At 35.6% G+C, this 12,350-nt stretch overlaps 1 protein-coding gene across 1 annotated transcript; it reads left to right on the top strand.

Moving 5' to 3' along the window:
* The first annotated feature begins 1,380 nt into the window (after positions 1-1,380).
* On the top strand, positions 1,381-6,366 carry LOC135126721 (dnaJ homolog subfamily A member 1). Its single transcript, XM_064052826.1, has 3 exons — positions 1,381-1,578; positions 1,692-2,218; positions 5,381-6,366. Exons 2-3 carry the CDS (start codon positions 1,702-1,704, stop codon positions 6,073-6,075), a joined length of 1,212 nt encoding a protein of 403 aa, XP_063908896.1. The 5' UTR covers positions 1,381-1,578; positions 1,692-1,701; the 3' UTR covers positions 6,076-6,366.
* The last annotated feature ends 5,984 nt before the right edge of the window (positions 6,367-12,350 follow it).

Below are 12,350 nucleotides of genomic sequence, written 5' to 3'. Positions count from 1 at the left end.
AGGGTATGAAACAAGGAATTCAAAACCTGGACGAAAGATTAATATAAAACTTGAAGTTGCTGACGCAGGCTCCAGCGACCAGCAGACACAGTAGGCATTGCATACATTGGCAGGAGCACCGCGACCAGGTTGTAAGTACTATGGTTAGTGCGAAGAAGCAGTGAAAGCCAGGGCCTAGAACCATTAGCTCTACTCATTGCACGTCTCTCAAATGGTTGAATTAATTCGTATTTCTTTTCTTCTGGCTGCAACAAAAAAAATGTGCCAACACTCCACCATAATAATATGTGCATTGCCATCCATTCACTTTAGATAAAGTGTTGTAAACTAGAGACTTGTCTACATTTAACAAGCTGTGTTTATGTGATCGAAATTTGTAATCTTGCATTTGAAAAGAACGAATAAATTTAATAACTGAGAGAAGACGGCCTTTTGAAAAACATTAATAAAATTATTCACGCATATTTTTGTGTTGTAAATTCAAGGTTACTTTTCCACCTTTGCGATCCACCACGTGTATTAAAACGCATTCCACCATTTCAAAACACAATGTAGAGTCCCATCTTGTTAAAGATCACCATTTATAGCCACTTTTCAAATTTTCGCGGGTTTTCGAATTTTATTCACATCTCAATTTAAGGCGGGATGTTTGAGTTATCATAACAGTAATGAAATAAAATTTAATACGATACACGTCCGTGAAGTTATTATTAAAGCATTCGTTTAAATATTTACGGGCGAGGCGAAGCCTAAACTTATGTCACTTCCCGGACTTTTAACGTAAATATTTAACTATTGTTGATCTTTTTAAATCAAACTAAACATTTTATCAAAAAACAAGAAACATGTTTTTAAGATTCATAAATAAACAAGCTAACGAAGGAATAAGTTTTAATACTTTGTATTATATCTGTATGACTTATATGAGATTGACATTATAATGTTTCTTTAATAAGTTTGTATATAGGTATGTATAGTTTTTGCCATTTCTATTGAAACAACACTTGTTAATCGTAAATTTGGCAACGTTCATATTCAGACAATTTTCTAACTAAAAGCCGTTGTCAATTAACCGAAAGCTGTCACCAATTGCTAAATTTTAAGCAAAATCAACAGGTGGTGTTTCAATAGAAATGGCAAAGACAATAGTTGCTGAAAATTAAACATTAATTTGTAATTATATCAGTGCTTAAAAAAATTAATTGAGAAAAAATTCTAGTCACTTCTACATTTAAATACGCGACTTAAACAAAGACAATTGCAACAATTATTACAAGGGCGGATTTAAAAGTCTTCTTTTAAAAAATGAAATCAAAATCCAAAAGTGCGGGAATTTTTAAGTACGTTAACTCCATAGTTGGCCTGTAGGTGGCGAAGTGTCAAATTCTAGAAGTGCTAGCTCCGTTCCGTCGCCGACCTTCTACACATCGAATTTTCTAGAACACGAGGTTCAGCGTGTTTAAGCAGCGAACAGGCGTTCTAGACTGTATTTGCTTTTGTGCTGCGTCAGTTCCCGACGTTAACGAGGAGTTTTTGTGAATCGTCCCTGACGTTCCAGAAATATTGATTATTTCTGAGGTAATTTTTTTTTGAAGTTTCCACATCGATAAGTCCACATTTAAAAACCATCAAACACACCATCGAAATTTCCATTGCATTTTATGACTCATCATTAATTTTTGTCGCTTTAGAACCCCGAAAATGGTGAAAGAAACGAAATTTTACGACATCCTGGGTGTCAAACCTGGCTGCACACAGGACGATTTGAAAAAGGCCTACAGGAAGTTAGCTCTGAAATACCACCCCGACAAAAACCCAAATGAAGGAGAGAAGTTCAAGCAGATATCTCAAGCATACGAGACCTTATCAGATCCAGAAAAGAAACGCATTTATGACCAAGGTGGCGAACAGGCCCTCAAAGAAGGCGGTGTTGGGGGCGGCTTCTCCAGCCCCATGGATCTCTTTGAGATGTTCTTCAGTGGATCTGGATTTGGAGGTGGACGAGGACGACGTCGCGAACGCAAAGGCAAAGATGTTATTCATCAACTTAATGTTTCGCTTGAGGAATTGTATAAGGGTACTGTCCGAAAATTAGCTCTCCAGAAGAACGTCATCTGTGATAAATGCGAGGGCCGAGGCGGCAAGAAAGGGGCTGTCGAAACATGTCCCACGTGTAGAGGATCAGGGATGCAGGTGCAGATTCAGCAGCTTGGACCTGGTAAGGAAAAGCCTTCTATTTTTCCTTAAACTAAAATGGTTATCTATTAAATTATGAGTCGTTATAGCGATACGCATTTTATGTTGTATTAATACGTGTTTTCTACATTTAACTATCGTTTCGCATAAAGTCGTGGCATATTTATTGGCGTAACGAAATTATTGATTAATAAATGGCTCATATAAAAAAAAAAAACAATTTTCAGAAGATCATTTTGAAATATGTAATAGGTGATGCGAATTTGTTGAAAATTTGGTATGAGAATGCTCATTTTGTATCCATGCATACTAGTAATTTCAGTAGAATTAAAATTCTGTTTTTAATAACGTAAGTTGCTGATGCGCATTTTGTGGATAAATGGACAACGCCATGCTATTGACAACAGTGTCATGTAACAGTTTAATATTTTTCAAATCGTCATTGCTGAGTTCATTGCTTTACAATAAATTTGGTCACACAATGAAGTAACTGTGAAGGCTACATCAACATCATTATGTGTTTTTTTTTAGGTTGATTTCCTCCTGAATCGGTTATTTGTGCTATGGCTCAATAGAATCATACTAATTGTACTGAACTATGAATGAATTTTATATTCAAGGTGGCGAAATATTTAAATTCAAGTACATAGTCGAAAAAACGTGTCTGCGACATTTTTATAACCAACGAATAATTGTTTCAAATACTGTGCAATCTAAGAAAAGAAAATTAGAGTTGACTTGGCTTTCAAAATCTTGCTGGTACGAGTCCATGAATTTCGTCTCTCATCCAGAATTGGCTGTGCCTAAAAATTGCCAGGTTGCCTAGAACACTGGTCTGTAGAAGTGACTAAAATTATCTTCATTGTGTAGCAGCAACAATGACGTCTTGTGTTCCCGTCAGCGAGAAATTGGATCGGTGTTTTTTTTTTCGTTATTAAATTTCGGACAAAAGATTAAATTAATTTCAAAACTTTCGTAATCGCATCAATATTTGTTTTTAAATTCTTAAAAATGCTTGTATTAGCTCAATCATTTCTAGTCTTTGTAATTGTAGTATATTAAAGTTACAGAGTTTTTTAAAAGTAAACAATTTGCCCTATACATTAATTAACAGATGATAATATCTGGAAAAGTGATATTTTTTATAAATAAGCTGTATTCAGTGTAACCTTCACAGCTACACATTTTTTCTCCTTTTGGAAAAAAATAGTTTTTGTATAGTTTGAAGTACATTGTCTAATGTTTTTAAATTTGTGTTTTTACATCGATTCTCACATATTACTTTATTAGTATTTTTGATTATTTGCTAAAATTAATAATTCAAATCATATATTAAAAACATTTCCCATTCACTTTTGATGGAACAATGATACTTTACAAAATCCGTTTTAACAGTTCTCGATGAACTTCAAGATTTTAACTTCAGCAGCTTTTACAATCATTTCAGAATGGGAGGATTTTACAATCATTTCAGAATGGAGGGTTGTTATAATTTCTACAATTTACATAACTTCCGATAAAGTGTAAGGAGCGTTAGTGTTTTTCTATATTGTATCTTAACACACAACAGTAAAATTAGTGACATTAAATTACCGTTTTCAGATGTTTGATGTTACTGATGTTAGTTTTTGTTAGAAAGACAAGCAATTTTAGATGGAACAGTATACAAATTAATAAAATAAAATAATTTTTTGTAAATTTCTTTGATGAATAATCTTATTAATTCCATGTTGACAACTGCAGCATAAAATATATGAATGTAAAACCGTACCATAAAACATATCAATAAAATTATTTGTTCTGATCTGTATTCAAAATTTTAAGGTTGAGAACATATTGTTGAAGTAGTTCAAATTTAAACCCAAGGATGGCGCTACCGTAAATATTAAAATTTTTGAAATTTTTAAGGAAACCTTAACTATTTAATAACAAATACTTGCTAGTTTAGGAGAAAAAGTATATTTTAACTTTTTAGTTAATAAAACATGTTAAACAACAAAAAACACCCAAAAACAAACGTTTTAACAGAACAGATCGTTTTAGAACGAAAAACAAAACATTTAATAAAAAACTGTTTTTTACATCTCTTAGTTATACCTGAAACACAACCAATGCGATATGGAAGAGGCAAGCGTAAATGATTGGATATTTAGAAAAGGCTAAGACTAATACTATTACGTTCTTGTTCTGCTGAAATGTCACCACCTAAGATTATTGACGTTCGTTGTTTATACAAAATATCGACTGTTCAGTTTCACACTTATAGAAAATATGTGCCAATACAAAAAATGGTTTATTATACAAGGTTAAATTAGTTAGACAACTCAAAATACAGTACTGTAGCACAAATAAAAAAAATCGGATCTGCAAAAAGATTCCAACTGTTGAAATACAGGAAGACAAAATACTGGTCATCAGTTTATTGAACCTTACCCATAAACAACTCCAACGGTCATTTCAATTTCACAGTTGATTATTTTATTTTCAAGTTCAGTGGAAACAAAAATGCGAAGTAAAAATTGGAATAAAACTTTAAATTCATGGCGGTTTTAAATTAAATAATATAAAAAGAAAAAAACTATTTTTGCACATTATTGTATACACATAAAAACCCGCAATATCGTGGTTATATTAAGATGATGTCCGGTTTTTAGAAAGTTAATTTGTACGTAAACAAAATCATATTCGTAACAAAAATAGATGAGCTACTTGTATCGTGCTCCATTCTAATGAAAATTAGTATACATTCAGTGTTTATCTTTTATTAATAAGTTCTTGTTTATTTACAATTTCATTTTTAAAACATTAGTAAAAGCTACCAGTAAAAAAATAAAAATAAAAGCGACGTTATAAATTGCGAAGAAAAAACTTCTGTTGATTACTTAAAAACATACTGTCAAATAAATTTTAATGATCAGTACCATATCTTTGTACGTGTGTGTTACTACAACACACAATTGTTTTTGTGTATTGATGAGAAAAAATCAAATCTTTTTTTTTTCAATATATGTATATATCAATGGTCTATCATGAACAGCCACCCCACATAAAGAGCCAGAAATATACTCGGCTAAATGAGGGATAAACAACAAAAAAATTTTCTCAAGACAGAAAAATTAACACTCAGCTCCAATTAACCTTTTCTATAATTCTGCATAAAGTGGCAAGAATGATGTTTTTTCAGGTATGATTCAGCAGATCCAAAGTATGTGTTCTGAATGTCGTGGCCAAGGCCAACGTATCAACCCCAAGGACCGCTGCAAGCAGTGTCAAGGTAAAAAAGTGAGTCGAGAGCGGAAGATCCTTGAAGTTCACGTAGACAAGGGTATGATTGATGGACAAAAAATCATCTTTAACGGAGAAGGAGACCAAGAACCAGAATTGGAACCTGGTGATATCATCATCGTTCTAGAAGAGAAGGAACACCCAGTGTTCAGACGATCCGGATTAGATCTCATCATTCGCGTTGAATTACAACTAGTTGAATCACTCTGTGGATTCCAGAAAATTATCAGGACTCTTGATGATCGTGATTTGGTCATCACGTCTCTTCCTGGTGAAGTTACAAAACACGGTGATGTTAAGTGTATTATGAATGAAGGCATGCCACAGTATAAGAATCCATTCGAAAAGGGACGGCTTATTGTCCAATTTTTGGTACAGTTTCCTGATAAACTAGCTCCAGAAGTGATACCAGCTTTGGAGAACGCCCTACCACCTAGGCCAGAAATTATGATTCCAGATCAAGCAGAAGAATGTGTTCTGTTACCTTTTGATATTGATAAACAAGATCAGCGTAGGAGACAAAATCGCAATGCTTATGACGAAGATGATGAGATGCATGGGCCAGGACAACGTGTCCAGTGTGCCGCTAATTAATTTTTCATGTATGAGTATTATGAATGAACTATGCTAACAGTGCGATAGACGTCATTTGCTAGAGTAGACGTAATTGTTTAATTAGGCAATTTTATTGTGTAATTATTGTAATTTAAATATAATATAGGGGCAGTAATTGTTTCCTCTTTTGCTGGATGTAAGTGGCTGTTTTTCTTTTTCCATTGGTGTAAAATATCTTATTCGTTTTTTCCGTCAATATTACTTTTGATTCTATTTATTTTTTTAAATGATTTGTTAAATCAGTCTTCAAATAAACGTTTGATTATGTTACGTGTGATTTTATGCATGTCGTCTTTTAATAAGGTATCCCAACCACAAATTTTGGCTTTAATTTATGCTCGTTACCGAAAGTTTATATGGGCTCCGTTGTCCCTTTGAAACCTGGTTTAACGAGTGATGAAAAGAAAAAAGTTGATCGTCCAGTTTTCGTCCATCACAATTCACAACAAGGTACAACATAATGAGTTATAGGTGCAAGTAAAAAATCAGGCATGTGTCAAACGTGTTCCAAAGGTTTTTACAGCGGATTCCCTTCATAAATTTGTTTTGAAATACGAATATCGAGCTATAATTTGTAGCGACAGTGTTAGAAAATTTTGGTTTTCAACAATTCTCGCTCCCCGAGAAATTTAATCAATTGATAAGTGACATTAATTAAATGAAGCTGAGGTTGTCTTAAGTCTGAACGATAAATACTACACATTACACCACTCGTACAAAGTGTACTGAATTCATGACTTAAATGAAGCCGATCCCTACTGGCACTTGGAGTTTTGCGAAGAGTTGTTGATGGAATATTTGATTGATTAATGCAATTCGCAATTTTAGCTTTAGTTTAAACAAAACAGTAAATCGTCGTAATGGTCGATTCTACTGATCGTGAAATAACTCACTGAATACAAGAAAATAGTGATATGCCCTACCAAAGAATGCGGTTCCAACAACCTGGGATACCTCCACATTATGGCATGGAAATGACAGAGTAAGTTTCTTGATAACATTTTTGAGGGAAGATGGAAAAGGCAATTTGGACCGTTTGAATGACTGGTTCGTTCGCTGGATTTAACGCTCTTGATTTTTTGTGGGGGTAAAATGTCAAATTGTATTCACAGGTCGAATTTTTGTTTTTCCAAATGTAAGGGGATTTCGCCGAAACAAATGCATATGTATTTGTAAGGTCGCAACTTTTATTACGACCATATAACTAATAAAAATATCAGAACACGAAGAAAACAGTTGAGACTTTTCACAAAGAACGGCGTCTTTTCCCTAAATACGGCAAACTTGCAACAATTCCACTTTGTTGTAATAGTACCTACGTTGCCATGGTGTCGTTGGGGTTCTTTATCCATTTAAGCATCTTATGCAACGAGGCTGCATAAACAGTGTGCTCCGGAAAAGCTTTCAATAAGAGCTTTTTCCACTCAGCCCACGGATAATTAATATTGCTGAGGCTATTGTACCAACTTTTGGCTAAGCCACGGAGTCCATTCTGCATGTGATACACCTTTTCGACAGCATCCCAACCGTAGACCTCTCCTAACTGGTCGATCTTGAACAGCCAGCGGGTAATCGACATATTCGAGTTGCTCGAACCAAATTCCGAGATACAATCGGTCCTAGTAATGTACTTGATCTGGTTACCCAGACCCGTGCTCGTCCCTGTTTCCTTGGATCTCTCCCGGACCATTTTTTCCACCAGTCGTTCCAGACGTTCGATACGTTCGCCGGACCCTCCTTTCGCACGTTGCGTCTCCGAGCTCCGGAGAGCTCTCTCACTGGGATATTTCTTCCGGGGTCGTTTAGAAGAACATGCTTGACGTTGATGTCGTTCTTTGTCACCTGAGGGAGTCGAGGGCTCACGTCGTTTTCTATTCCGGCCGATCCTCCTGATCGCTGCTTTTTTTTCATGAAGGTACCGCACTGTACTCTTGCAGTTATCACTACATTGCACGCAGGGCCGGCTCTAAGGGACCAGGCACCCCGATGCAACTTACTGTTCAACGCCCTTAAAAAAATGTTTGTAAAAAAAAAAACAAATAAAGTTTTGTAATCACATATTTTTGTAGAGAGATACTTTTTATTAACAAACATGTATAAAATTATGATGAATCAATCTTAATATATAAAAGTGTTTGTCTTAACTGACAGACTGACTGATTCATCAAGGCAAAGCCTAAACTACTGAAGCTACAAACATGAAATTTGGACAGTAGGTTCCTTTTGTGTCATAAGCACCCATTAAGAAAAGATTTCTGGAAATTCCGCCCCTACGAGGACAAAATAGGGGATGAAACTTTGTGCATAAATCCCGTGAGTTTTTAAGACGGGTTCACTGAGGAGGGAGGAGTGAACGAGATGAAAAATGATAATTTCGGAGGTTTTCACGGTCGGAATCAATACATGATCGTTTTCCGAGTTGGAACCGTGTAATTTCTCAAAAAAGTTTCGCCTCTGATATGGTTGACATACTGAGTTACCGAGCTCTTTTGCGTTATTCTTAACCCTGCTCCTGAAGATACCACTTACAAAAGTGTGCGAAACGTTGAGCCCAAAAACTCAGTTTACACGGTTCCAACCCCGAAAACGATCGTGTATGAAAAATGATGAGTCATAATTGCGAATTCCACGCAAACGGAGCTGCGGGCAACAAGTTTTCTATAGTTTAGGAAATATTGTTGTACCCTATAAAATTTTATTGACAATAACGAGACGGACAGTAGTACAATAGCAAGAGATATTTACAATTTAAAGTTGTCGCGTGGCGGTAATCCGCAGACTTTAAATTTCTAAAGCAGTGGAAGTCCGACCCTGTGCGTACAATTACTTGCTAAATGTTCTCCGACAAATTCGGAAGGACTGGTGTGAGCCATAAATATTTCTTACCATTGTACTACTGTCCGTCTCGTTATTGTCAATAAAATTTTATAGGGTACAACGATATTTCCTAAACTATACATAGTATAAGTATAAAAATATTTATATTGCAAACGTTTTTCAATTTTTAATATTGTAAAATTGATACGATTTCAAAGTTATTTTTAATTTAGACTTACCTCAATGTTAATCGAAATTTAAATTTACAATTAATGATGACAAAAAGCCACGAAATGATACACAGAACCAAATTCGGCTACAAACAGGAACAGTGAAAAATATAACAAAATTGTTGAACGACCACCCCAACCAAAACCAACCGACTAGACTTGGAAAATAAAATTTTTAAGTATGCCGACATGGACTTTTATGGTAAAAACAAACGTGACAAATGTTAGGAAAAACATCTGGTTGTGGTCATACCGCTGTCTCGTCAAATTGTTACCCAGATAATGCATCATAAATCTGGTTATTTTTTATCGGTATTGATCTAAAGGTCCCATCATCCAACCCAAAGGCGCACTATTTTTCAATTATTACAGTTTGAACTTTGAAAGTGCCAGGAATTGACTTGGGATCTGTTTTGGTGGTCATAGTGGAATGTTAAAATGTAGCTTTTTCTGAAAAGTTTTCGATGGGCGCCTTGGTCTGTTACTGCTATAATATTTTGTTGGTAGTGGTTCAATGCAATATTCAATCTAATATTAATTTATTTTTATAGAGTTAATATAAAAGCATAGGCGGCGTCCGCCGCCCGGCGCCCCTTGTCACGGGCGCCCCGATGCGGTGCATCTTTCGCTTACCGTGTTGAGCCGGCCCTGATTGCACGTGGTACAATCCCACCTCTGCACTGATATCAAAAAAATATCAAATTCCTAAAATGACACAGGGAAATGAAAACACGAGAGCAAAATCAAAATGCGCCTTTGTCCTCGAGAAGAAATTACAGATTGCCCCCCTTCATTGGTTCCTTTGCACCTTATCGAATGTTTATATTAACCGAAGAAAATCAACCCTCAGACGGCTGGAAGTTCGGCTGGCGCGACACCATGTCGGAGCACCAGCGAGGGCCCGCTGCTAACATAATTGTAATTATTTTACAATCTACCAAGATCCTCCAAAAATTCATAAATGTAACTTTTGGTGCTTTCTCTTGTGATTTCTGGCGCCTCCTGCACGCCACGGCCCGACACTAGCTAGAAAACATTCAAATTTTAGTTAGAAACTATAAGACTAAATTAAGCTTTCCCCTTCAAGCAAAAAAAAAAAAACACCAACGTGTACAGACCAAGGAGTGTCATCTGGGACACCTGTGTAACATAAAAAATGCGAAACCAACTGTCTGGCAAACGCTTTAAATAAATAGTCGTTAGTCCAAATTTTTCTCCTCCAAAAACTTGCCGACGTCGCGTCGTCTCAAAATTTTGCTAACTAAATGCTATCTAAAATGTGCAAAATCTGATCCGTTTATTTCTACACTAGTGGGTTATCACTGCACATATATTTTCTAAAGCTACGTATACAGGTGTCTCAAAAAATAATGAATGAAATAATTTGTTTTATTGTTCACTTGATAGTAATTTGTTTTTGATATCTATGATACGACATTCATTATGAAATTCATTATGCCCTAGGGCGTAATAAACGAGCATAATGATTATCATTTTAAAAATAAAAACTCAGAAAAGGATCCACTGAAATTGATATCACGTCCAAGTAACGAATCTTCTGCCTTTACATTTTCTCTAAACGAGGACATAATCGACGACATATTTACTGCAAACATTGAACAGTTTCCTTGAGTTGTCAACCTGAAGCAACTTTACCACTTTTCCATTTTTGGTGTCTTTTCAAGCACTCGTATATACTTAAAGAATTGCGGATGTACGGCGCCGACAATGTCCCGTATATTCTTTAAAATCCGCGTAATCCAGGAATTTTGCGACTTTTGAAGGTACTCTTCCGAAGTGTTTTTGCCAGCCACTTGCGTTATTTCGATAGCAGGAGAAAAAACGTCGCTCGTTTATTCGATTTTGACATAATGTTGCATATTTTCTGCACACTGCAGAACATTCTATTCATTTTCTTCCACAATTCTGTTACGAAAGAAACCCAAACGCCGCCCCGGTACGACGCCTATGGGTTCTAGTATGTACGGCGATGATGACTCCATTGTCGGTGACGGCGGCCGGAGAAGAATCTAGAAGCGGAAGTCGCGAAAGACAAGTCTAGAAGCGGTGACGGGGGCGTTTCGAGAAGGAAAACGTGGCAGTTTAAAATTGGAACCACCGTCGGGAACATTCCGTCTAGTCAAATCGATGTATAAATTTGAGTTACTAAGAAATAAATTGTTGATTTTCAATCACCCGTTTAACATAACAATACTAAAACTCTCTGGACAACCAGTTTTTGTTTCTTGAATTTTTACCACCTCAGCTGGTTGTATAGCTTCTGTCATGGACAGATAACTTCACCAACTCGTCTCTCCTCAACTACACATTACTAAAACAACCTACATCCAACATTTTAAATATAAAAAAAATTGGTCGAAGGTTATTTCGACAGAACTTTCCTCGCCCCTGAAGTACAGCCCCACAAATCTCATTTAGGGTTGCCACCTAAGGTAAGGAGACTCTGTTTCCGGGTACAGGCATGTTAATGCAAATCTTTGAGTTAACTAAAATCCTCTCAAAAAAAAAAAACTGTAGCTTGACGCGCAAGTGTTTGTTTGTCTCATTCTGCGTCTGAAAAATATTTTGATTCGGCGTGATTTTCAAAGTGCCTAACTCGAATTTTTCAGAAATTTAGATTTTATGTTATATTTTCGAGTGTAAAAATCAAAATGCATGAACCAGACAAGTTTGATGGTCTCGGCGTTTAATTAAATTTTTTAAATCTGATTTATAAAGAGACATAACTCCACTGAGACACTTTTTGAATTAGCAAAATGCGCAACTCCATGTGGATAACGAAGCAACTGTTTTATTTTTGAAGTAGGTGGGGTGTTTTGTTTTAAATTATGTTATATTTATTAATAATTTATTATTTTATTAAATAAGACAGAGCGCATAAAATTAAAAAAGAAAATCCTAAAATTATTTTGGGTGAGGAGCTGCTTCTAATAAAAATTATTTACGGTGTGACCTTACTGTTATTTTCGAGTATATTGGGTGAACCGTTCTTAATTTGATAAAAAAAAAGGTGTAAATAGAATGAGATTGGAACCTTCTTCTGATGCCCCAACTCAAGCAGCTACAACACAGTTGCTCGGACCCGTGCGAGATATCGGTTATATTCAGCACGCAGCGAATATTGCAGTAAACATTTTTGTAAAGCAATTGCCATTAAAACTAAATGCAAATTCGTAAACTACAAGT

This window comes from Zophobas morio, unplaced genomic scaffold (assembly GCF_036711695.1).
Source record: "Zophobas morio isolate AGI-343-1 ecotype UQ-CSIRO unplaced genomic scaffold, CSIRO_AGI_Zmor_V1 ptg000011l, whole genome shotgun sequence".
Lineage (NCBI taxonomy): Eukaryota > Metazoa > Arthropoda > Insecta > Coleoptera > Tenebrionidae > Zophobas > Zophobas morio.
Note: the sequence above shows the minus strand (reverse complement) of the source record. Positions and strands in the feature narration are given on the sequence as shown.

Excerpts from the sequence above, each read along its gene's own strand:
- LOC135126721 (XM_064052826.1), top strand. The coding sequence starts at position 1,702 with ATGGTGAAAGAAACGAAATTTTACGACATCCTGGGTGTCAAACCTGGC. Across the intron at positions 2,219-5,380 it reads GATTCAGCAGCTTGGACCTG|GTATGATTCAGCAGATCCAA; the intron begins GTAAGGAAAAGC and ends ATGTTTTTTCAG.